The sequence below is a fragment of the Schistocerca nitens genome, chromosome 2 (assembly GCF_023898315.1).
Source record: "Schistocerca nitens isolate TAMUIC-IGC-003100 chromosome 2, iqSchNite1.1, whole genome shotgun sequence".
NCBI lineage: Eukaryota > Metazoa > Arthropoda > Insecta > Orthoptera > Acrididae > Schistocerca > Schistocerca nitens.
The window spans coordinates 791,099,110-791,126,062 of NC_064615.1; the positions used below are offsets into that span (position 1 = coordinate 791,099,110).

The 26,953-nt window shown below is 42.6% G+C and overlaps 1 protein-coding gene across 1 annotated transcript in view; it reads right to left on the reverse strand.

The window, feature by feature from the left end:
- LOC126235336 (uncharacterized) overlaps positions 1-26,953 on the reverse strand; it is a 148,037-nt gene that overhangs the window by 106,674 nt on the left and 14,410 nt on the right. The window contains exon 3 of the mRNA XM_049944058.1: positions 22,310-22,557. Within this exon, the coding sequence (XP_049800015.1) occupies positions 22,310-22,557 (248 nt within the window). The remainder of the gene's footprint in view (positions 1-22,309; positions 22,558-26,953) is intronic.

Genomic DNA, 26,953 nt, shown 5'->3' on the forward strand with positions numbered 1-26,953 from the left:
CTTTGGACCGCAGCCAGCTCACACGTCCAGGTCAATGGAAGGACGGTAGGACCAGTACCCATTAAGAGGTCTCTAAGACAGGGTTGTCCCCTTTCTACCTACCTTTATGCAATCGCACTCGAGCCACTCCTAGGGGGCCTTAACCACCGCCTATCTGGCATCACGCTGCGGGACGTCACCTTTCGCTATAGGACATACGCTGACGACCTGCTACTGCTGGTTCGTTGCAATGACGAAGTTCGAAGCGTACTAACCTGGATTGAGCGATACGGACATGCCGCAGGCAGTCTTCTGAACATCAACAAGTCGGCGGCGTTGGATATTGGGCGTGGTCTCGGACCGGAAGCCCTCGCTCCCCTCCCACCAGTTTCTGATCTGAGATATTTGGGAATCACGTTCAAGAAAGACGTACGTAAAACAGCTGCAGCAAACTACCGACGGTTATTACAGATCATACGCGCAATGGTGCGACAGAACCTGCTCCGGGACTTGAATCAGCTACAACGTGTTGAATACCTGAACCTCTACGTGGCATCAAAACTCAACCACGTGGCACAGGTCCTCCCACTACCGCTGCAGATAGGTCGTCGGCTTCAGGCGGCCTTCAGTTACTACGTTTCCGCAGGTCATATCTTTAAAGTACGATACGACACTCTTACCCTCCCAGTGCACAAAGGAGGACTGGGATTGGTAAACGTCAGGGCGAGAGCAGCTGCCCTTTACATGAGCAACATGAGGAAACGATGGAAAAGTCAATATACCTCTCTCACGGGTCGTTTACTACAGGTCCTGATGCCAGTCTCTAACGTCCCGCCGGTGTCGGTAGCGCACGTCGCACCACAGCTCTCCCATATGTCGACCTTCATTATTGATTACAGCTATGTCAGCTCGAACTTCTCCGCCACACGTCCACTAAAGGCGAAAGATTTTTATACCAACCTTATGCGGGCTGTTCCCCATAACGTGGTGGAAAACAAGTACCCTACGGTTCACTGGCCAAGAGTGTGGAAAACGATACACCACAACTTCCTGTCATCCACGGTGCGTTCGAAGTGGTATCAGATCGCCAACAAAAAATATGCCACACGACAGCGACTTCACACAATTGGACTGGCAGACTCCCCTTATTGCCCAGATTGTCACCATTTGGATACCGATGAACACCGTTTTACTTGCGCATCATCGTCCGGAGTTTGGCGACTAACACAGAAGATATTGGCTTGTTACCTCCGGGTCACACCTGAAATGATTGACCCTCAGACCCTACTCTGTCCCGATGAAACTTACTTTCCGGCTGCAAAATATCATGCGCTTACATGGTTCAAAGGACTTACCGTCGCCTACATCTTTAGCGACGGAGAGAAAGAGCAGCTTGATTACTGGTGGTTCCTACAAAATGCTCACAATGCCCTCGAACGCACACCGAAATACCGTACGCTGTTCGCAAATTATTTACGCAGCGTTTTCGTTAACCCCCCACTCAGCTGGGGAGTGCCAAGCTGCGGCTAATGTTATGTGCCGCATTACACTAACGGCTGAACGTTCTGCCTTGTCAGCCATGAGCGAAGGAAGAGACAAGCTGTTGCAAGGATGCTGTTCTCCTTGAGGCACTAGCGAAGCAGAATGCCCTTCAAAGCAGATGCCCTTCAAAGGCGCTATTGGAGATATCAGATAACGATGGCGAGGCTCCAAGTGGAACCAGTTACATTATTGAAGAACCTTTTAGTTGGAATTACATCAGTGATTTATATTTTTATTTTTTTGATTACTCTTTTATACCACCTTTGTTGTTAACACTTACTTGTAACACTTAGTTACTAGAATTCTCATTTGTACAAGTAACCTAAATGTAAAAAAAAAAAAAAAAAAAAAGGGTAGCGTCTTTGATTCATAATCAAAACGTCTTCGGTCCCGGGTTCGATCCGCGCCACTGCCTAAATTTTCATAAATAATCAGCATTGGCGGCCGAAGACTTCCGGCATAAGAAGTCAGCCTCATTCTGCCAACGGCCTTGTCAAAGAGGGCGGAGGAGCGGATAGAGGTTCAGGGCACGGCACTCTCTTGTCCTAGGGGTGGGAAACTGCCCCTAAAGGCGGAAGAATCAGCAATGATCAACGACATGAGGATGCAGAAGGCAATGGAAAACACTGCATTAAAGACACGTAACGTGTATCCACAGGACATGTGGCCTGTAATTGAAGAAGTGTCATGATGATCTCTCCATTGGCAAAAGATTCCGGAATAGTCCCCCATTCGGATCTCCGGGAGGGTACTGCCAAGGGGGAGGTTACCATGAGAAAAAGATTGAATAATCAACGAAAGGATAACGTTCTACGAGTCGGGGCGTATAATGTCAGAAGCTTGAACGTGGTAGGGAAACTAGAAAATCTGAAAAGGGAAATGCAAAGGCTCAATCTAGATATAGTAGGGGTCAGTGAAGTGAAGTGGAAGGAAGACAAGGATTTCTGGTCAGATGAGTATCGGGTAATATCAACAGCAGCAGAAAATGGTATAACAGGTGTAGGATTCGTTATGAATACGAAGGTAGGGCGGAGGATGTGTTACTGTGAGCAGTTCAGTGACCGGGTTGTTCTAATCAGAATCGACAGCACACCAACACCGACAACGATAGTTCAGGTATACATGTCGACGTCGCAAGCTGAAGATGAACAGATAGAGAAAGTGTATGAGGATATTGAAAGGGTAATGCAGTATGTAAAGGGGGACGAAAATCTAACAGTCATGGGTGACTGGAATGTAGTTGTAGGGGAAGGAGTAGAAGAAAATGTTACAGGAGAATATGGGCTTGGGACAAGGAATGAAAGAGGAGAAAGACTAATTGAGTTCTGTAGCAAGTTTCAGCTAGTAATAGCGAATACCCTGTTCAAGAATCACAAGAGGAGGAGGTATACTTGGAAAAGGCCTGGAGATACGGGAAGATTTCAATTAGATTACATCATGGTCAGACAGAGATTCCGAAATCAGATACTGGACTGTAAGGCGTACCCAGGAGCAGATATAGACACAGATCACAATATAGTAGTAATGAAGAGTAGGCTGAAGTTCAAGACATTAGTCAGGAAAAATCAATACACAAAGAAGTGGGATACGGAAGTATTAAGGAATGACGAGATACGTTTGAAGTTCTCTAACGCTATAGATACAGCAATAAGGAATAGCGCAGTACGCAGTACAGTTGAAGAGGAATGGACATCTCTAAAAAGGGCCATCACAGAAGTTGGGAAGGAAAACATAGGTACAAAGAAGGTAGCTGCGAAGAAACCATGGGTAACAGAAGAAATACTTCAGTTGATTGATGAAAGGAGGAAGTACAAACATGTTCCGGGAAAATCAGGAATACAGAAATACAAGTCGCTGAGGAATGAAATAAATAGGAAGTGCAGGGAAGCTAAGACGAAATGGCTGCAGGAAAAATGTGAAGACATCGAAAAAGATATGATTGTCGGAAGGACAAACTCAGCATACAGGAAAGTCAAAACAACCTTTGGTGACATTAAAAGCAACGGTGGAAACGTTAAGAGTGCAACGGGAATTCCACTGTTAAATGCAGGGGACAGAGCAGATAGTTGGAAAGAATACATTGAAAGCCTCTATGAGGGTGAAGATTTGTCTGATGTGATAGAAGAGGAAACAGGAGTCGATTTAGAAGAGATAGGAGATCCAGTATTAGAATCGGAATTTAAAAGAGCTTTGGAGGACCTACGGTCAAATAAGGCAGAAGGGCTAGATAACATTCCATCAGAATTTCTAAAATCATTGGGGGAAGTGGCAACAAAACGACTATTCACGTTGGTGTGTAGAATATATGAGTCTGGCGACATACCATCTGACTTTCGGAAAAGCATCATCCACACAATTCCGAAGACGGCAAGAGCTGACAAGTGCGAGAATTATCGCACAATCAGCTTAACAGCTCATGCATCGAAGCTGCTTACAAGAATAATATACTGAAGAGTGGAAAAGAAAATTGAGAATGCGCTAGGTGACGATCAGTTAGGCTTTAGGAACAGTAACGGGACGAGAGAGGCAATTCTGACGTTACGGCTAATAATGGAAGCAAGGCTAAAGAAAAATCAAGACACTTTCATAGGATTTGTCGACCTGGGAAAAGCGTTCGACAATATAAAATGGTGCAAGCTGTTCGAGATTCTGAAAAAAGTAGGGGTAAGCTATAGGGAGAGACGGGTCATATACAATATGTACAACAACCAAGAGGGAATAATAAGAGTGGTCGATCAAGAACGAAGTGCTCGCATTAAAAAGGGTGTAAGACAAGGTTGTAGCCTTTCGCCCCTACTCTTCAATCTGTACATCGAGGAAGCAATGATGGAAATAAAAGAAAGGTTCAGGAGTGGAATTAAAATACAAGGTGAAAGGATATCAATGCTACGATTCGCTGATGACATTGCTATCCTGAGTGAAAGTGAAGAAGAATTAAATGATCTGCTGAACGGAATGAACAGTCTAATGAGTACACAGTATGGTTTTAGAGTAAATCGGAGAAAGGCGAAGGCAATGAGACGTAGTAGAAATATGAACAGCGAGAAACTTAACATCAGGATTGATGGTCACGAAGTCAATGAAGTTAAGGAATTCTGCTACCTAGGCAGTAAAATAACCAATGACGGACGGAGCAAGGAGGACATCAAAAGCAGACTCGCTATGGCAAAAAAGGCATTTCTGGCCAATAGAAGTCTACTAATATCAAATACCGGCCTTAATTTGAGGAAGAAATTTCTGAGGATGTACGTCTGGAGTACAGGTAGTGAAACGTGGACTGTGGGAAAACCGGAACAGAAAAGAATCGAAGCATTTGAGATGTGGTGCTATAGACGAATGTTGAAAATTAGGTGGACTGATAAGGTAAGGAATGAGGAGGTTCTATGCAGAATCGGAGAGGAAAGGAATATGAGGAAAACACTGAGAAAGAGAAGGGACAGGATGATAGGACATCTGCTAAGACATGAGGGAATGACTTCTATGGTACTAGAGGGAGCTGTAGAGGGCAAAATCTGTAGAGGAAGACAGAGATTGGAATACGTCAAGCAAATAATTGAGGACGTGGGTTACAAGTGCTACTCTGAGATGAAGAATTGAGGACGTAGGTTACAAGTGCTACTCTGAGGAAAGGAATTCGTGGCGGGCCGCATCAAACCAGTCAGTAGACTGATGACCAACAAAAAAAAAAGCCGGGAATTTCACCCTAACAGAAAAACCGCGATCTGGACGGCCCGCGGTTACAGACTTGGAATGACAATGCTGGTGCTGGCATTGGGTCTCTAATGTCGCCGTGCTACTGTAGCCAGAAACTTGAAGAAGCTGTGTTACCTAAAAATTCTTGATATATGCCTTCCTGATGAACTGGCCGAAACGAATTTTGAATCAAATCTGTGACTCCTTATTGAGATGCAATCAGAATGCTCGTTTTATGGAACGGCTCGTAACTGTTGATAACACGTGGATCGTCCACAACGTCCGGAAGAGCAAATCGTGGTGCAAGGCAGGGGAGCCACCACTATAGATTCCTAAGCCAGTAGTGCATCCCAGAAAGTTTCTGCTAAGCATCTGGTGGGATTCCAAAGACGTCCTGTATTACGAACTTCTTCCGAATGAGACCAGCATTTCCGAAAAATAGTGTTTGCACTTAGAACGTCTCAAGGCCGCCACTGATGAGAAATGACCGGATTTGGGGCACGATGTCGTCTTCACCACGACAACCCCATACCACATACCTCTATGGTCACTCAACAAAAGCTACGATCTTTTGAGTGGGAAATGTTACCCCCACCGCCGTATTCGCCAGACTTTGCTTCTTCCATCTATTCCGTTCACTGCAGAATTTACTGAATGAAAGCGCCACATTTTTTCCCCTTGGAGGACTGCAGACTGAAACTTGAAGTGTTCATCAACCAGAAAACCATCACATTTTGGAAGAACAGCATTTGTAAGCTACCAGTGGCAATATACTGTGGACAATAATTGTGTATACTGCAGGAAAAAAAACGCTTGTTTACAAAACCTATCCCCCTTATTATTTATATTGTGCACCACCTTGTGTGTGAAGTGTGTAAGCAGACAGGCCGGAAACCTCTCTGTCATATCTGTGCTGCCGGAAGGTGAGTTCCCAGGCGTTCTTTGTCATTGCACTGTAATGAAAAGCGAACGAACTAATGTGACAGCCCAGTACCATAAAAGGTATAAAAAAGTTATATAATTTCGTTTTATGTCACTCTTCAGAGAACTCTTTAGTGTTAGCGACATTTATAGTGACCTAGTCAAAACATTCCGATGGGTTCACGGTGTCGGAACTTCAGGGTACGTGCGATTATCGAACATCTAGCAGTTCTCGAAACGTTGGAACGTGTTGGATTCGAAGCTCTGCTCGACGCTACGAGGCAGTTGTTGTAGATAAAGTTATTAAGGCATATTTTGGCCACTGGACTGCACTTTTTTCCACAGAATGCGGTGCGGGGTAGTCGCGCGGTCTGAGTCGGAGGCGTCTTGTCACGGGTTACGGTAGCTGCGGCTACCCCCCCCCCCCCTTCTTCCCCCTACCCATCCCCGTTGGAGGTTCGAGTCCTCCCCCGGGAATAGGTGTGTGTTGTCCTTAGTGTAAGTTTGTTTAATTTAGATTAAGTAGTGCTTAAGCTTAGGGCCGATGACCTCAGCAGTTTGGTCGCATAAGACCTTACCACAAATTTCCAGAAATTTCCATGCACAGAACATAATGATTATATGAATGACGAATTCATTCTTCTTCGGATTAGTAAACATGTCAGCTGATAAACATCGAATAAAATTATGGAGCTCCTATCCACTCAAAGATGTTGAGTAGCTGATACGCTCGAGAAGACCTGCTGGAAGAACAATACGAGAAATAACATTAGATTGTAGGTAGTGGTAAAATGCTGATCTTTTCCATGGAAGAACAACATGATGATAACAAACTTCCTCCTTGCGACAACAACATAAATGTAAACGCGACAGAAACACGTTTAAATTCTTTCACATGACACGTAACAAATTTCCTCCTTGCAACAACAGCATAAATGTATAAACAACAGAATCATGTTTGACTTCTTTTACACGACAATTATAATACCGGGACGTTAAGAACGTCATATTGAAATTAACGCACCTTTCGTGGACACTAACGCAAACAGTAATAGGCGGTAGCGGCAGGTAATGAAGTGGATTTCGTCGTAGATACCTCAACAGCGTTCTGTTAAACAGAAACCTTATAATTACATGTATAAAACGTTAATAAACAGGTTCCGTCACACGTCATGCAGTGATCACGGAGGATGTTCCTGATATTGAAATTAATTCCTCCCTTTCCAACGTCGGTAGCAACATGGATATCACAAAGATTTATTTCACGCTTCTTTTCAATCTACACTCAACAGTCTGCTCTAGAATTAAATTATTTCGTCGCAGCTCGCAAGCTCGCGGAAGGACATAGCGATGGCTGTCTGATATATAGACTGCGTGAGAAGAGAATTGGTAATTTTGGAGCCGCATCCCACCGTGGCCGCGTGGCCCTGGTTAGGCGCCACTTGCAGGCAAGAAGCGTTATAAATTAAAAGATAAGGCGCTCCGGGGATGATTTGTTCCGCCAGATTACCAGGCCGGCCTCGGTTGGTTTGGGCTGTCTGCTCAGAGGACCTGTTGAGCGCACGGCTACACACACACACACACACACACACACACACACACACATCTCCTACACCCTTGTCCCACGCACCGCTTCATCTGGATTACTGAGGTTCTCCGACTGCCTGGTGGCAACAACTTATACGTCCGTAGAAGGTGTGAGTCTCGTGTGTCCTACTGATCCACTGAAGAAAACATAAAAGTCTTCTCGTGTACGGCATGTGTACTTGGATCGATACACGTAGTTTGATAGGAAAAGAGGGATAGCTGCGAGACGAAACATTGGTATCCAGACTGTTAGCATTTACGAATACAAATTATCTTGTTCCCTCGCAAGAAAATAATCAAACTTTTAGAGTGTAAAACGCATCGCTAAATGTACGTCACCACCTCAGCTGCTGTTTGTAAAATAATTTTATTTTCGAAAAACGCTTAGTTCACGTACTTCATCACGTGACAAGCGCCTATGACCTCATGGAGTAATAAGTGGCACTTATAAAATCAGTTCCAGTATCAGTAAACAAATCAACGCCAAGATGCTTATGATCTTCTCGTGATTTTTTCACCAGAGCACAACCAATAAGGCAAATTACGGTATTTTCTAGACAAGCGCTGACGGTAACTACATTTAATAAACTTCTTGATGCTATAATTTACCAACAGCCGTATGTGTTGTAGAAATTTATTTTATGAACTTCTATGTGCTATCAGTTTCGGCATTACACTGATGCCATCTTCAGGCCCCACTCGTCATAGTCGTAAAATCGCTACATACGGTAGGAGCCATATAGCTTGATTCGTGAATCAATCGTCCTGCAACAGCTCTTGGTGGCCAGGCAATACAGACTGATTGATTCACGGATCCAGTTATATGGCTCCTTCCGTATATAGCGATTTTACGACTATGGCGAGTGGGGCCTGAAGATGACATCAATGTAATGCCGAAACTGGTAGCACATAGAAGCTCATAAAATAAAATAAATTTCTACAATAGATACGGCTGTTAGTAAATTATTGCATCAAGAAATTCATACCAGCCGTCGTCCCACGATCCATAATGAATTAATGAAGACATTTTATAAAGTACGCCACCTACTTATTCTGAGTGAATAATCTCGAAAAGAACTGTAGACTGTGCTCATTAATATAGACTGTTTCACAGGGAAGTTTTATGTATATAATCTATTAACGTTTCGCGCACATTTGCTGAACAGTGATAAGTTAAATCCCGTCACGTCGTTTTTTTGTCCGTATGTGAGAACTAAAATCAGGAACTACTGTAGAGATTTTGATACTGTTTTCAGTAGTACATAGATTGATTCACGACTAAGGTCTATATAATTACAAATATTTAGAGCATATAAGGTAAACTATGATAAAATAATTCCCGTCACGTAGCGGTTTTCTTTCTATGTGAAAGGCAAACTCAGGAACATCTGTACAGAGCTGGAAACGGATTGCAGAAATACTTAGGCTAATTCACGTGGAATGCTTTTGTATGTAATTTATAACCACATGTCATCCGTCTGAAGATACTCCGTGATACCTGCGCAAAGCAGGGGTGGATCGATAGTTTACTTGTACTCGTACGTTTAGGTACCAACAGGTGTTGCAACAAGAACGTATGAAACTTTTAAAAATTTATTTTGCTGCCGCCAATCTAGCATACAGCTTATAGAGGTTGTGTGATTGAATGTCAATCTGACCTCTGTCTAGACTTTACAACTCATAAATAATTCTAACAAGGAAACAGACTGTTTCGGGAATAGACGGTAAACACTATATACTGTACTTCCTTGCACGTTGTAGCGGACTGCGACAATAATTAATGTCGAATTCAGAAACTATAAACATTATAAAAACATATTTATGTATGTAAGTTCCATATCTCCTCGTAAACCGCAGGACTATTCTCAACAAAACGTGGTACACATATAACTTCCCATCTCGAAAGAAATTCTGTGGCAGAGGGACCACATACTTCCTACTGGGATAGGGATGATTGACCGAGAAGGGTGTGGAATGGAGTTCTGGAGAGAAAGAGATGGGGCAGGAGGGGATTGACTCAGACAGGGGAGGGTGAGGAAGGAGGAGATTCAGAAAAGAGGAGATTGAAAGAATCATGGGAGTGGAGAATCCAGAAGAGAGAGAGAGAGAGGTAGAGATGGACGGAGGGAGGGGCAGGAGGAGACGAAAAGAGAGAGGGTGTGGAGGAGATGGAAAGAGAATGAGGAGGAGGAGGAGGTGAAGGATGATGGGGAGGGGGGGTGGGAAGTTACTGTCCAAAGGTTAGTGGACATAAGAGTACGATACGCATGCTGGAAAATGTCGATATTGTTCTCAGTGTAAAGAGGTTAGAGATCGTAAACTATACCGTTCACCAGTAAATTATATCCTTTTCTCTCGACTGTTTAGACGAGAGGAAAAATACCCGCCTGATCGTCGACTGTACTTCTCTGCTTTCGGCCAAATTACTTTTTTAAAGTTAAACCACTGTATTCTTGTATGTATAACTTCTTTACGTCAACCACACGATTGTGACCTGACCACGGAGCTGTTGCAAAAATCCTCACATAGTGACAATTTCGTCTGCATGATATGCCTGCGATAATCAAGACAATACATGAAATTTCATCTGAACAGTAGAGGGTACAGTACGCAACTGACAGTTATCCACCCGCTAATAGTGGCGGCATTTTCTTTTCGCAAGATTTTTACTTTCATGGTTATGTAATACCCTTGTGGTGCTTCTCGTGTTCTACACGTTTACCCACTTCTTTACAATCGCTACAAGACTTGCAAGTGTATAATGGCTGCCACGTGGTAGAATACTTGCGTAGACACCCTGCTTGTGGGAGCCGCAAATTGAAGCGTGTCGCTACAGAGTCACTTTCCGCTGAGATTCCTCAACCTGTTTTTACATGATAATGCCCTAAACGAGAATTCACGAAATGTTGTCGAATCCAGAAGAACCTACTCCGAAGACTGTGATACACACTTTGGAAAGGAAAATTGTCTCTTTCCTCCTGATACCGGATTCCTGCTCGGTGACTGAATCCACTCGGCTTCTTAAGTCAGTTCCGAAGAAATCGCTTTCTCCTGTACACTAGGGTTTTTCCTAGACTCACAAAATTGGTTCAGACATTAAGAACGGCAACTGATACACACACAAGAAAATTCGTAATGCGTAATAAACAGCTGCAACAGCAGATTGAAAGAACTGCTTCTATTAGCGGGAGTGCGGGCTCTTATTACATTTACTTTACATCAGGTTTAAGTCGACGAATAAGCCCAGGTACTGTATTTATTTGAAATAATAAAGGTAATAGCAATCGGTCGCAAATAATGTTTATTGCATATGCAGATTTCTGTCCCTGTAAGGCCATATTCAGTGCTGTAAATATAAGTCAGAACATTAAAGCCACTTACATAGGCACATAGAACTGGACTATTCGTGTAAAGTTTCAGTTTACACTGAGGCCTCCGTTTACAGTTAACTGCTGTAACTGTAAAGAGGGTCCTCGGTGTATTCTCAGGCTTTTACATGAACCTCCAGTTGGGACTATGTGCATATGTAAGTAGTTGTAAAGTGTTAACTTACATTTACCGTTCTAAAGATGGCCACACAGTGATCGAAATCTGCATGTGCAAAAACTGTATTTGTTACTGATCACTACACCTTTTACTATTTGAGTTTTTATAAAGTTCGATGCTCAGTTATCATGGATAGATTACATACATCCGCTCTCTCTCAACAATATACATGTTGGTCAGAAACAATGTAAAAATCTTGTAGGTGTGATGCAGGTTAAGTTGTGTTGAGTAATATCTGTTAAGAAAAATTTGATTCGTCACGCCGTGTCCGATTTAATTAACATTGACGTTAGCCAATCACTTCCCTGTGTGCACAAAGTCAAGCAGCCTACCAGGTAAAGTTAGTGTCAGCTGCTCTCATAGCGTAGATGCTAGTGCATGAGACTGCTCAGACGTTGGCTCCGGTTTGATCCTTGCTTCCTTCCTATGTTCAGTTTTTGTAACGATTTCCTGTTTGGTTTGAGGAAACCAAATGAAGAACACATTTGGCACCACTGTCTCTCGCAGGCTGCTTAAATTTGCGCGCGCGAGGAACTGATTGGCTACCTTCAATGGCGCAACATATCGACTTTTTTTCTTAAAAGTTACTTCTCAGCACAACCAAGAGTGCAACTCCCTTACAAGCTTTTTAGACTGTTTCTGGCTGCCCAGCACTGTGTAGGATGGATAAGTTAGTACAGCTTCATTCGAATAATGATTCCCTAAAGGAGCCAATTATAACTGAACATTCTTGCGGTAAGGTGAGGTTCATAGTATCAAATGACTCTAAGCACTATGGGACTTAAAATCTGAGGTCATCAGTTCCCTAGACTTAGAACTACTTAAACCTAACTAACATAAGTACATCACACTCATCCATGCCCGAGGCATGATTCGAACATACGACCGTAGCAGCAGCGCGGTTCCGGACTGAAACGCCTAGAGCCGCTTCACAGTATCAAATTCACGTATTTCACTCTGCACTCAGTTAGACTGGAGGATACCTCGTAGAAGTCTTAGTTGTTGTTAGTCAAAACCCGACCAAGTAGGAGTAGTGTAACAGAGGTCTAAATCTTCCGAGTGTCTGATAGATTGCTAGAGATTCTTGGAGTTCGTAAGTATTCTCACATTTACACAGATAGTTGTAATAATGTTTGCTATGTGCGTTCTGTCTGTTGGTTAATTGCAATAGTCAATGTTCAAAATTAATTGACTGGATTACATATAACTGGATTTACATTAAATTATCTGAAACAAAAAAATACTAAGAGTGGCAAAATATAGTTCCTGGGCTTTGGAGTCCAGAAAAGCAGATATTTCTAGAGGCGTGATCTATAATACGATGCGAGTCGTACTATCTTTTGCTTACATCGTCAGTTGTTATTCCGCAACTCTTGGCGTGAGCTGTTAGCCAGTGGTGCAATACTGACTGAACATAGCATTCAAAGCTTGTTTCATAAGATTATGTTTCTTAAAGCGGTTCATCTGAAGTTTGCTATAAATGGCTCTGAGCACTATGCGACATCTGAGGTCATCAGTCGCCTAGAACTTAGAACGAATTAAACCTAACTAACCTAAGGACATCACACTCATCCATGCCCGAGGCAGGATTCGAACCTGCGACCGTAGCGGTCGCTCGGTTCCAGACTGTAGCGCCTAGAACCGCACGGTCACTCCGGCCGGCGAAGTGTGCTGTATTTTTTGGATACTGAAACTACGTTCACAGTCACCATTAGTTTTACTGCGATGCTCTTGGTTCATTCATAAACAAATAGAAATCCTTTTTTTTTTTCACTTCATCACAGAACATAATTTAACCGTTACTCATATGTCGCTTGATCACTTCATGACCAAAACATATCTACGTTTTCGCTGTGCAGGGGCTACTGGCCTATAATCGTTAATAGTTAATAATTGCTCCTCGGCTCGTTCCTCCATGAACTATTACACGTTAAGCTACACTTTTTTAACCCATTTTACTGTACTTCATGTCCACCCGTGTACAGGTTAGCTAAAATTTGTCAGAAAAGTTGTTTCGAGACTTAATGAGAATTCAATATAAGCAGCGTAATGATCGGTTCATCAACTATTGGAAGATGAACGACTAAATGAAGATGATCAGTAAGATGGAATAATAATACCCATTGCACACGTAACGTGATCAAAAGTTCATGAGGTCTTGTGTGAGGATAATACAGTCAACAATGGCCCTAAAATCTCCTAGATTCAAAGACCGACTAATCTCTCTCCACCTGATTCTTACCTGTGAAACAATTTAAAAGGTCTGGTGTACTCATAGAATCCCCTCACACTGAATGTCGAACAGCGAAACACTGTAAACCTTATTCCAACGCCCTTCAGGCCGAGATACTATGCATGTCATAGTGAGATAAATCGCGCACAACACTTTGTCGTTGTAAACGCCGTTTCCAAAATCTTCTATAAAGAGTACTTCTGCTGCTCGTGAACTACAGTCAATTACTTCAACTCAGACTTCTGCGGGACGGTTAAACTTAAATGTGGCTGACCACCCTACATTTCTTAAAGTTCATGATGGTGTAGCGATGCTGCGTACACCTTGGTACCTAGAACGCACATTATCTTATTACAATCAATTTCTTTTAGTTTCATTTTCAATCACTAACACTGACGTTACTGCTATAAAACGTTTTGGCAACTTTACAACAGTATTTGCTTTGTTCATAATTCTTTTTAACATTGGCAGTGGCAAGTCATAAAGAGCTAAAAAGGCGTTTTACACGAAACATGTATTAGTACGGTACGGTGCGTCGAAGTTAAGGAGTACTCTTTAGCTAAAGTGAGAAACTGCGTAACTAAACTCACCCGCAATCGGTGCTCACACATCTTACTTAGTTTACTTACTAGCGGTTCCACATGCCGTACCACCCTGCACTCTTTATTTTACTCACTTCTATATCATCCTAAAACTAACGGCATCCAGCATGCCTGCCCACAAACTCCGAGAACCAGCGGCTTAGTTTTCTGTTACTCTGCAGCCAAGTATGCATGTCCAGTAGTGCACAGATCATGACATTTTAAACGGATGTATTCAATGAGACCTGCCGTTTATCCACCGACTGCCTAAGACAAATGTCGTTAGAAAAGATATACGTCCTATTGACCTTATAACTCCCCTAACATCCGGCGTGATATTGTGACCCTTAAGGAAAAGCTACATCATCTCCTCTTAGCTATGTGACCACCAACTCAGCCTCAAGTCGAGGAAAAGCTTGATGACCTCAGCCAGAGATCTGACTGAGTCAGCCAGTAGATCGAGGTAGAACTTTAGCGACCACGCAACAACCATCTGCTGCGCTGGGTGGCACCATCCAGAGAAATCGAAACCGACGCAAAGTGGCATTTTCGACATGGGTACGCCGAACACGTAAGAGCAGATACACGCAGAACTGAAACAATAATGTAGGACTTCACGTGCAGTTACATGTGAACGTTGAGAAGAATAGAAAATAGTGCCTTCCATGAAATATGTCCGGCAGCATGCTTTTTAAAGACCTGTTGGTAGCTACGCCACATGTGAGTGACAAAGTCAGATTCTGACAGACAATATTATACAAGAGATTTAGTTATATCTTTGTATTATTGTTCGCCTTCTATGTAGTACGTTTTATTTTTATAAATATATAGCACAGAAAGTTTCATTTCATTTCAACATTGTCATCTTCACCATCATCTTCACTTTGAGGAATCAGACGAGAAGCCTGTTCCTCTTTGTGTGTCAGCCTTGGGATTTCCAAGACTTCTTTTTCCATGTGGGACTTGCAGTGGTAATCACCGCTCTGCCATACTTTCCATATGGTCCTCTCATTTCAAATTATTTCTCTACCTTAAAATGTCCAGGGCGCAATGCGGTAGAGAGGCACAGGAACTGCTATAGTTAGATAAAATTTGATTTCAGTTTCCTTCTTCACCTTATTTTTTAAAGAACATTTACAGCGACACACATAAACGGGAACTTCCAAGATTTTATCGACAACTTGATCGTCTGTCTAACTTATTTCATTTCCAGAATAGCTGTAACTATTTACTTGTACAATTATTTTGCCACAGATAATAAATTGTTATCTTATATGACCGATTGTTATAAATGACATTACTATTTCTTGTCAGTTGAGGTCTTCATGTTATAGAATTGGAAAACTTAGGACGTAGATAGTGGTTTGTAGTTTATCGTAAACTTTTTTCTGATTGTTTTGATGAAACTCGTCAGCCCTCAGTATTTCAGTATTCCACTTTTTTCGACGTTGTTTCTTCTAGACTATTTTCTTCAGTGTTCTCTTTATCCTCTTAAATTGTGTTCTTAGTCTATACTTACCCTGAGTGCACCTTGTAATCCAATATATGGTTTTGGAATCTCTAACTATGTCGTAATCCAACTGGAATATTTTCGACCGCAAGCCTTTTCCAAGTGTACCTCCTTCTCGCACGATTTTTGAACAATGTATGCAGTATTAACAGCAGAAATTGATTGAAAAACTAATTCTTACTCCTACTTGCTAGCCCATATTCGCCTGTGACACTGTTTCCGAGGCATACCACTACCAAGCGTCTCAATCAGCCATGCTTCTTAGATTTACGGCTTCCTTTAGCTACTGATTTGCGTATTCAATATCTACATACAGATCTCCAAACTTTCCCTCTTCTGCGTACGATGTCGGACAAAACAGGGCGAATAACAATAAAAAAAAAACGCTCAACAGTAACCACTCAAATTATCAAAAATGGCTCTGAGCAGTGTTGGACTTAACTTCTGAGGTCATCAGTCCCCTAGAACTTAGAACTACTTAAACCTGACTAACCTAAGGACATCACACACATCCATGCCCGAGGCAGGATTCGAACCTGCGACCGTAGCGGTCGCGCGGTTCCAGACTGTAGCGCCTAGAACCGCTCGGCCACCCCAGCCGGCCTCAAATTATCATCGGTCTGTTAGCAATAGGGAAGAAGTACACACAGGACTTTAAGTTTTACTTATATCGGTTTTATACAGCTGGTGTCTACCAATCCTGGAATATATTCTACGGGATATTATCTAATAAGCTGTTTTTCAGATTTCTTCATTCTCGACGATTCGGTTCCATAATGTAATATTATTTTTTTGGATAATATTTCCTGTGTGCTTACATTACTTTCCATAGACTTAATTAATTTCTATGCAAATTTTCCCCGTTCACATTAATGTGAATTAGCTTTGCTCTGCTTTTTTCTAGGCCTGGCTCATTCACCAATTATAATTTGCACAATTTGACAAGCGTCTTTTTGGTGTACTCAATTTTATTATAACAGCCCACCACGTGTTGGTTTGACTCTTAACATTGATAATTTACCGAATGCTGGGACTCTGCGATTATCCATGTACATTACGAAAATACGATTGTGCGAACTTATCAATTTTTTTGGTGTTGTTGAATTCCTACACTATCTGTATTTCTGTGTATCTACCGCTACAAAAGAAGTTCTTTGTATTCTTGAAGTGAAGCCGGTAGTTGCGAATAAAGCGCCTTGTAACAATTATATGGTTCTTGGAAACATCTCATCATTTTTGAATATTTTAACTGTCGTAATTTTTATGATTCGATTTGTTATTAAGTGCTTTTATTTTTATTCACAATGCCGGAGCTGTGGTTTCCATCTCCATAAAGTTCTTTGTATATATAGGGTGTTGCTTTTAAGTTGTGACAACTAAATACCTCGCAAAAAACGGCGTTCTGGGTGAAAAGTTAATATTATTATAAGTTTCTGCAACTGTCCACCTCATAACGTTCCTCCTGAATGGCCTGGGTCAGCTTTTGTATTTTCAAATAGGAACCCCATTTTTATTGGATGTTCGTGTTCTACGCCAAAATGTGTCTCGTTTGCTCAAACGATTGTTTTTAATTCGTGGTAGATGTTGCCATTCGACCAATATCAAATGTGTTTCATTTTGAAATTAAGAACCAACGTATTTCATTTCACATTTCATTTACTATGTTATTGTTAACCTTTCTGTTATAACGATTGATATTTAAGTTCTGAATTTACTTTTGTGTTGCAAATTTCATTGTATATTACAATATTGTTATCCGCTTCAATGCCCGATTAGAAAGTACGTTTTGAGTGATCCAGGAACAGCTACGTGAATGTAATACGTCTCTGCTTCCTCGGGATTGTTAATATTGGTGAGTCGTCTAGCCTCTAACCATTGGGGTGCTCGATTTCGGTGAGTACCTTTGCCTCTCATACGCGCATACTGAAATAGACGGTAGGTATCACGAGATATGTGCAATAGCAGGCTGACGTTAGTGTAAACTCAAGTTGCGCTCAGTAAAACCTACTTGCTATAACATATTGTGTTGTAATGGCGTTTACGGGCGAAAAAGAGGTTTTTTGGAGCAGTGTGAGATTTTATTTGTGATTGGTGACTGTGTACAGAGTTATGCCACAATATTCAGTTTATTCAGGGATTTTTTTAGAGTAAGTCTTAAGCTAGAAACAATGGTTTGCCGCGCGGTCTCCAGGTGTAGCCCATTAACCACAGAAGACAAATAATTGCATTTGGAATTAAGTTTCCTAAATTTCCTAAAAACACAGATACAAAACGAAAAAGGGTGAACGTTCGTAAACATGCAGATTCCTTTTCAGTTGAAAATAATCATTTCTTCTCAATACGTTTTGCTGATTTGCATTATAAAAGGGGTTTGAAAAATGACTTTGAATATTCCTTCGAAACGCAAGTTGAAGACTGACGCTGCTCGAACACTAAATCTACCATTCTCGGCACTGATTTAGGGCATAGTAATGAGCCTAATAATGAGAGAAATATTTGGATACAAAAACGAAGCTATCGTAAAGAAATGGAAAACCAACTAATGAAAAAATTAGTACTATACAACACTTTTCTTCTGAAAACAAACATTATTGTGGATGCGACGGTACGTGCTTATGTCAACAATTATAAATTATGGAAACGTGAGCTTGATAATAATGTACTAAAGCCTGGAAAATCTCTGTTGAATTCAAACTTTCGTATGATTTAAACATGTGTGGGCCTTGTGCCTATAAGCTTCAATGCAGTGCACGTGGCGGAAGGTTCGCGGTGACGTCAGACTCGTCATCACACTTAAGCGTGAGCGCTACCGTGCATGATAGTAAATTGGTGTGCTTCACTTTGGTGATCCCACCATTGGAGTGTTCTGTTTCGGTGAGTACCCGTAGTAGGTGCTGTCATCAGCACCTCATGGACATTTTACCTTATTACTGTGGTTGTGGTTTGCATTCGGCTGGCGGCCGCGTAGCCAGAAGCGCGAGATTTAAGGCTGTTTGTCGGAAATACACACCGATATCATTTACCAGGATGGTAGGGTCCGAGGGCGCCCAAGGAATTCAAGTGTTCATATGGTTTGGGGACACATAACAATCCTCTCCATAGGGAATAAAGAACTACTTACAATGTAAGCTCATTTGCTAGAAATTTCGTGTTTGCGCATATTATTTGTGCTGTTCAAAAACATTTGCAACACTCGAGTAATGTTTAAACACCAGTATGAACGACTAGAACACAAAGATTTAAGTGTACATCGTAAATGTAATGTAGAACCAAATGCGTTGGTTCTTAATTTAGTCTGGAACCGCGTGACCACCACGGTCGCAGGTTCGAATCCTGCCTCGGGCATGGATGTGTGTGATGTCCTTAGGTTAGGTTAGGTTTAAGTAGTTCTAAGTTCTGGGGGACTGATGACCACAGATGTTAAGTTCCATAGCGCTCAGAGCCATTTGAACCATTTTGAATCTTAATTCTAAAAACAGATTTATTTAATATTTCTCGATTACAGCACCATGGAAAAAAATGGTTTCGGCTAACCTCACGTATTTTTACTTTATAATCCGAATTTACAACAACAGTGGATGGTTTCCTTTTCAGAATAAAAAGTTGGCGCCGCCCACGCATAATTAGTGGTTAGGAATTACCCAGTTGTATCACAAACAAATTGTAACGTAGCAACTGTGATATGGAGTAATTTATAAACGTATTCTCCTTTGTTTTCTTTTTACTTATATTTGGTAATAATAGGAAAAATAGAATGTTTCACTTAAAATTAAAAGAGAAGGATTTCACCCCACCCATAAGGCGATTTGAGATAATTGATTTACTTTGTACTCAAAGTAGGAGGGAGCATTTGAAGTGACCCTAACTAGGCGGACGTCAAAGTTACGTATGGAAGGTTATAAATGGCGCATAGCGGGAAGGTGAGAGTCAAGTAGTAAACAAAATGTTATGTGATAGAGAATTGTTTTGTATGCTGAGAAGTGTCTTAGTAACGCGTAGAAAAACGGCTGAGTAAGCAGGCAAGGATTAGAGAGGGAATACAGAAAACGTCTAGATTGTTCTACAAGGATCTTCGCATGGGTGGACCTTACAGTCACCTTAAGAGCGCGCGCAGCCGCAATGTGGAGAGAGAATCTCCGTACTGGTTCAAATGGCTCTGAGCACTATGGGACTTAACAGCTATGGTCATCAGTCCCCTAGAACTTAGAACTACTTCAACCTAACTAACCTAAGGACATCACACAACACCCAGTCATCACGAGGCAGAGAAAATCCCTGACCCCGCCGGGAATCGAACTCGGGAACCCGGGCGTGGGAAGCGAGAACACCGCACGACCACGAGCTGCGGACAATCTCCGTACTAGTTTGCTATGCAATAGATCGAGGATTCGCACAAATACATAAAAGAGTCTCTGGAGTTCTTAATATTTCAGACTTATAACTACACATTTTAGTTCTGATTTGAACACGGTAACAGAGGACAATACCGAATGGATCAGATTAGTTTCTCTCAAGTAACGTGTTTCCACTTATTTTCAAAAGCTTATGATCTACCGGTTCTGATACCTGACACCTGAAACCAAGCAAGATACTCGAACACGGTATCAACTCACCATACTGGTAACGGAAAGCCTATCATAGTGGACGCCGAAGAAACGGCACCATTTTCAATCAAGTGGTGGGAGTAAGGGACCTCGCAGCTGTGACAAACTACAGCTCGACAAAATTAGAGCTTCTCGTATGTGACTCCGTTATTTGCTATCACAATGGATATCTCCAGGGTGGTTATAGATTTTCCATATGAGCGTCCCATGGACGAAAGGGGTGGTTCAGGGATGGTCCTCCAGAAATTTATACGATTTTAAAGAAATAATGATATTTTGTGGGCGATGACTTAATAATACAGCAAAGGGCAGATACATATCTCAAGAGAGGCAAAGATATAAGCTGTAGCAGAGCTGAACTCAAGGGGCTTAAATCGTCTGCCCTGGAGGAAATCCAGAACTCAGTAGAGACAGGGGTGGCACACGGCATAAAGCGTTTACTCTGTAAAAGGTTCACATCACAAAACAGCGAGGTCCAGAAGCAACTTTCTACAGGCAGACGGGAGAGGCAGTCTCTTCTCTGCCAAGTTAATGATTAAAGAAAACTTTCTCAGCTCTATTGTTACACATTTAATGTTTTACGACATGGATTATTCATAGAACATCTTCAGGTTGGCAGGTTGCGCTAAACACGTGGCTGAAATTGTCTGCTTGTCTTATGTAATGTTAAAGACCAAATCCAAAAACACTGACCATAAACATTCTTTCGAGCATCTCGCGAAAGTATGGCAGGAAGCTACAGCATGGAGCTTGTAGTAAAACTGTCTCATGACTTTGGCATAACTCGGCAACCTGAAGAAATTCTACAAATGAAACTGATCGTAACACCATAAATGTGTAATAATAAAGCTGAGCTGGATTTCATTAACCATTGATTTTAGTATCAGCTTCAGCTGTACTGGTGAACACGTTCAAGATAATTTTCTCTCCCAAGGATCCTTGCTGGTTACTCTACGTTGTATTATGTAACGTCTTACTACGCTTCTGTACTGCCTTTCGACCTTGATCTGTCAATTCAGTATGGATATAGTGGCATGCGTAGCTGATTGGAACTACTGGGTACTGAATGCAAAAACCTAAGCGAGATATAAAGATAAGAAAAATTATTAAAGTACTAGCCGTTTCACGCCTTCGTCTGCATACGCATTCGACACATGTATTGAACACATCGCATCTTCCTCCTGTTCTCTATGCCGACCTCTCCGTCCCTCTGTATGACCACCTCATCTTGCCACCTATGTCTCTCTATTTCCCCCTCGTTACTCTTCATCCCCTCCTCCATCTCTCTCTCTCTCTCTCTCTCTCTCTCTCTGTACATTTCTGCCACCCCCTGACCATATCTTCCCTCCCTTTCACTCTGACTATATCCTTCTATCCTTCCAATTCCCTTTCCATATGTCCACTATCCCTCTACGTTTTCCACCTGCCTCATGCCTTTTCCATCCTCCCCATTTCTCTGTCCATTCCCTCCTCCCCATCGTTTTATCCACCTCCTTCTCTGTCTCAACCTGTCTCCAGCCATTATCATTAGCTTTTGTAGCCCCTGCAATACCGTTCAATAAAGCAGGCCAGTACTACTCCCACAACTCACGCAGGGCACATAGGTTGCCATGCAAAGTATGTTGATACAACTTCAACACAGGAACCATGTAGGGCAGCCAACACGTCGCGGCCAATATGGAGGCTGCCGAGCAAAGTTGGCTGATTTGGCAAGCTGATACGGCTCCCACACGACAGGCCTTTTGTGCACGGGAGCCTACAAGCCATTGGCTGGAAAAATACGGTTTTGGCCATCTCCGCTCCTACTGGAGGTTATAAAGACCACAGTGATGATACTCGTGAGGACTGCTGTTTCTACGACAGATTTAGTTCAAATCGATCCAAGTGTTTTCGTAGGCGATCCCAGACATAGACATATACACACGATGGACATAGCGTCCAGCGTGCAACTGAAAGATGGGGTGCAAATACAATAACTGACACCATACAGTAATATGAAATAGCGCCTCCCTACCAAAGGGATGATTAAAAGATCTTTGTTTCGTGTTCCAGATTGGTAAACAAGCAGTTGACAGCTGCGCAGTGGCGGTGGTGCTGCCACGGCGTGCCGTACCTGAAGAGCGCCTCGGCCTGCGGCAGCCAGGGCGGCTCCTGGGGTTGGCGGCGGCCCTGCGGCTGCCTCCGGCCGGCCTTGGTCCGCTGCGCCTGCGCCTGCAGGTGGTCCAGCAGCAGCGGCCGGCGGCCGCGCATCGCCAGCTCGCCGTCCAGGTCCACCGTGCTCACCGATGCCGGCGTCCACTGCAGCAGCGTCTCCAGCGCCGTCCCAGACTTCCACTGGCTCACCAGCAGCTGCCGCACTGACTGCGCAGACAAAGGGTGCCGTTAGCTGCTAGTCACACTGAACGCGGGACAAATGCAGCTTGAAATATCCATTCACTCATTCACAAATCGTGTTCTGTAAATCACACCATGAAGTACAATCTTCAGGGTTATTGGACGAGTCAAAATATGTATTCACAGAAATTTCCGGTCGCTTCGTCTGTACATTACCAACAAATTATTGACTCTTTATTTATCGTACAACAGCTATTTGTGTACCATGTCCGATCTGTCGCGAAATGGAAGCCACAATGAGAATCCGATGAAGCTTTGCACAGATATGTTGGGCGGAGTCTCTTGTATTCCCATAGATCGCATCACGGTTCTCTTGGAAACATAAGGAATTAGGAAAGGAGATAAGGAATTTGTACTGTCTATAATAAAACATACAGTCACAAAAGGAATTAGGAAAGGATATAAGGAATTTTTATGGTCTGTAATTCAACATACTGTCACCAGTAATCCTTATTTTACAATTGTTATTGCTTACTTTGGCCCATATAAACAGGTATTCGTCAGCATTCAGTTTCTTCTTTCTTCTTGTAGACAAAGGGCTTGTGTGGAAGCAATGTACGATAGGGAACAATAGATAATAGGCCTGTACTCTCCCCTATACTCTACGTTTTCCACGTGTTAACGTACCACTGCAATGCCTGTGCGACGCGGTCATCGTCGCCGTTGGCGGCGCAGTGTTCCTTTGAAAGCAAGAGACGTTGACCTCGATGGCCAATTCAATAAGCAGCGGCTTATTGGTGGTCCAAATGTCTTTCGTGGACTGAGAATGCAGTTCACATATGATGTTAGTGCTGTTTTTGGAGGCAATGTATCTTTGACCTTGGCTGTGTTATGGGGGAAGCATGCAGATTTTGGAGGTCTCGAAGCTTTACCTGAAGCAAACATTTTGGCTTGAAAGACGTCGAGTTTGCGGAGAGTGCAGGCCTACTACCTAAGGTTCCCTATGGTATGTTGGTTCCAGACCAGCCCTCAACTTTGTTTACGAGACGCCAGTGAGAACGTAAAGATGCCTAGAAAGCAGTACCTCCGGCCAAATATGAGGGCCTGCTGAGGGATTTCGCCAATTTCATGCATTTCCATATTCACGACAACTAGCGGTGGCACACTGTAGGGACAATGAAGACGCTCCTGCAGCATTTCCCATAGTAAGTGTTTCGTCACCCACCTTACAGGCCGGACTCGGCTCTACCTGACTTTCATTTCTGCTCAAGTGAACCGCTGGCTGTGAAAAGAATGTTTTATCAAAGGCAACTCGCAACAAATGTGCGTAGAGAATTGGTGGAAAACACAGGCAGTTACCTTCTATGGCGAGGGTACTGGGAAGTTGGTACAGTGCTACAAAAGAGTCTAAGTCAGAGCGGCGACTTTGTAGAGAGCAGCTAGAGGGTGTAGCTACCTTTTGCAGTTTTGCTTTTCACTGTCGCTACCATTTCGCGACCGAATGGAACTTTATTAGCCTGATATCCCTCGTATATGATTCAATGGGCACTGAAACCAATCCACCAGAGGAACTTAGTAAAAAGTAGGTGACGTTTTATGTGTATTAGCTATAATACAGATGTAAAACGTGCACTACAATGAGCAGCAAGAAGTAAAACTATAAAATCGACAATAAATCACCGTAATTTTGAAATCTGGAATACAGGTAGTAATTACACTACCGGCCATTAAAATTGCTACACCACGAAGATGACGTGCTACAGAAGCGAAATTTAACCGACAGGAAGAAGATGCTGTGATATGCAAATGATTAGCTTTTCACAGCATTCACACAAGGTTGGCGCCGGTGGCCACACCGACAACGTGCTGATATGAGGAAAGTTTCCAACCGATTTCTCAGACACACACAGCAGTTGACGGCGTTGCCTGGTGAAACGTTGTTGTCATGCCTCGTGTGAGGAGGAGAAATGCGTACCATCACGTCTCCGACTTTGATAAAGGTCACGATTGCGGTTTATCATATCGCGACACTGCTGCTCGCGTTGGTCGAGATCCAATGACTGTTAGCAGAATACGGAATCGGTCGGTTAAGGAGGGTAATACGGAACGCCGTGCTGGATCCCAACGGCCTCGTATCACTAGTAGCACAGGTGACAGGCATCTTATCCGCATGGCTGTAACGGATCGTGCAGCCACTTCTCGATCCCCGAGTAAACAGATGGGGACGTTTGCAAGACAACAACAATCTGCACGAACAGTTCGGCGATGTTTGCAGCAGCAAGGACTATCAGCTCGGAGACTATGGCTGCGGTTACCCTAGAAGCTGCATCACAGACAGGAGCGCCTGCGATGGTGTACTCAACAACGAACCTGGGTAGACGAATGGCAAAACGTCATTTTTTCGGAGGAATCCAGGTTCTGTTTACAGCATCATGATGGTTGCATCCGTGTTTGGCGACATCGCGGTGAACGCACATCGGAAGCGTGTATTCGTCATCGCCATAGTGGCGTATCACCCGGCGTGATGGTATGGGGTGCCATTGGTTACACGTCTCTGTCACCTGTTGTTCGCATTGACGGCACTTTGAACAGTGGACGTTACATTTCAGATGTGTTACTACCTATGGCTCTACCCTTCATTCGATCCCTGCGAAACCCTACATTTCAGCAGGATAATGCACGGACGCATGTTGCAGGTCCTGTAAGGCCATTTCTGGATACAGAAAATGTTCGACTGCTGCCCTGGCCAGCACATTCTCCAGATCTCTCACCAACTGAAAGCGTCTGGTCAATGGTCGCCGAGCAACTGGCTCGTCACAATACGCCAGCCACTGCTCTTGATGAACTGTGGTAGCGTGCTGAAGTTGCATGGGCAGCTGTACCTCTGTACACGCCATTCAAGCTCTGTTTGACTCAATGCCCAGGCGTATCAAGGCCGTTATTACGGCCAGAGGTGGTTGTTCAGGATACTGATTCCTCAGGATCTATGCATCCAAACTGCGTGAAAATGTAATCACATGTGAGTTCTAGTATAAGATATTTGTCCAATGAATGCCTGCTTATCATCTGCATTTCTTCTTGGTGTAGCAATTTTAATGGCCAGTAGTGTAAAATAATTTTAAAAACAGATCTCTATAGAATACTCCAAAATTTAAACGTGTAAAATACAAACATCTGACAACATCTGAAGGAAATAGTAGCTTACAGAGAAGTACTTTGAGGAAACTACACTGTCAACCGAAATGAGTGACTGGCGTGATGTATATAGAGGCCAGTCCCCTGTTGGGCGTATAATTAACTTTCCTTTAATTTACGTCTATGGTCACAAATTTTTGTTAACAGATTACCGGTTTCGATCGATAATGACCATCATCAGATATGTTTTATAAAAACAAAATCCTAATGTTCTGCAGCCATAGTGGCATCGTCAAATGATAAATGCAGAATCAGCACCAGCATGACGATGCCACTATGGCTACAGAACATTAGGATTTTATTTCTATAAAACTGATCTGATGATGGTCATTAGCGACCGAAACCGGTAATCTGTTAACAAAAATTTGGGACCATAGACCTAAATTAAAGGAAACTTATTGTACATACGGGTCACTGTTTTATTCGTGACAATGTCACAGCTTGTGAAAGTATAATTGACTACTCGTCTGGTATTCCACATACATTGACATATTTCTAAAATAACTGGAACTATTTTATTCAAGAATCTTTCCACATTAGCAATATGATTAAAGATCTGAAGGAGGATCGACACACAGTATTCTACGAATGAATAACAGTGCATGGAATCCCACTTTTCGTTAGCTTGTGTACTGTGGCATTATCTGTGCCCACACTGATTAAAAATTTATCTGTCTCTCATGATGTAAAATGCGTCTCAGGTATTATCTCATGTAAGCCTCGATTAGTTGTTGACTGTTGGTTAGAAGGTTTTAAATCGACCCCACTTGTAATGAGTCCTTTTAGTGCTACTGCTGCTAGCTATTAATTGGCATATTACTTTCTGACAGTATAGACCGTAAGGCTTCGATGCTTTCCCTGTTGACCAGTAACGAGAGCTTGTAAATAGGAGTGGCATATGTGTATGTTCTTTTAACTGATGACTATGGCTCGTTGTTCCATGTTGCCACTTGTATTTCCCCACTAAATTTGAAACTTGTTTGCCTCTCATTTAAAATTAAACTTTCATTGCGCTTTACGGTTTATATAATAATTTTATATCGCATCTTCCACTCAGTTTTACAGCAGTTCTATACCGACCTTTTCAATACTCTCGTTTACTACGTACAATGCACTTTTAACGTATTTCGTGTATTTTTATGTAATTTATAGGTTTGTTCTTTTTAAATGTAAACCACTAATTCAAATTGCGAACGGCCTGGCTAGTGGCCCCGCTTCCTTCTCTCCG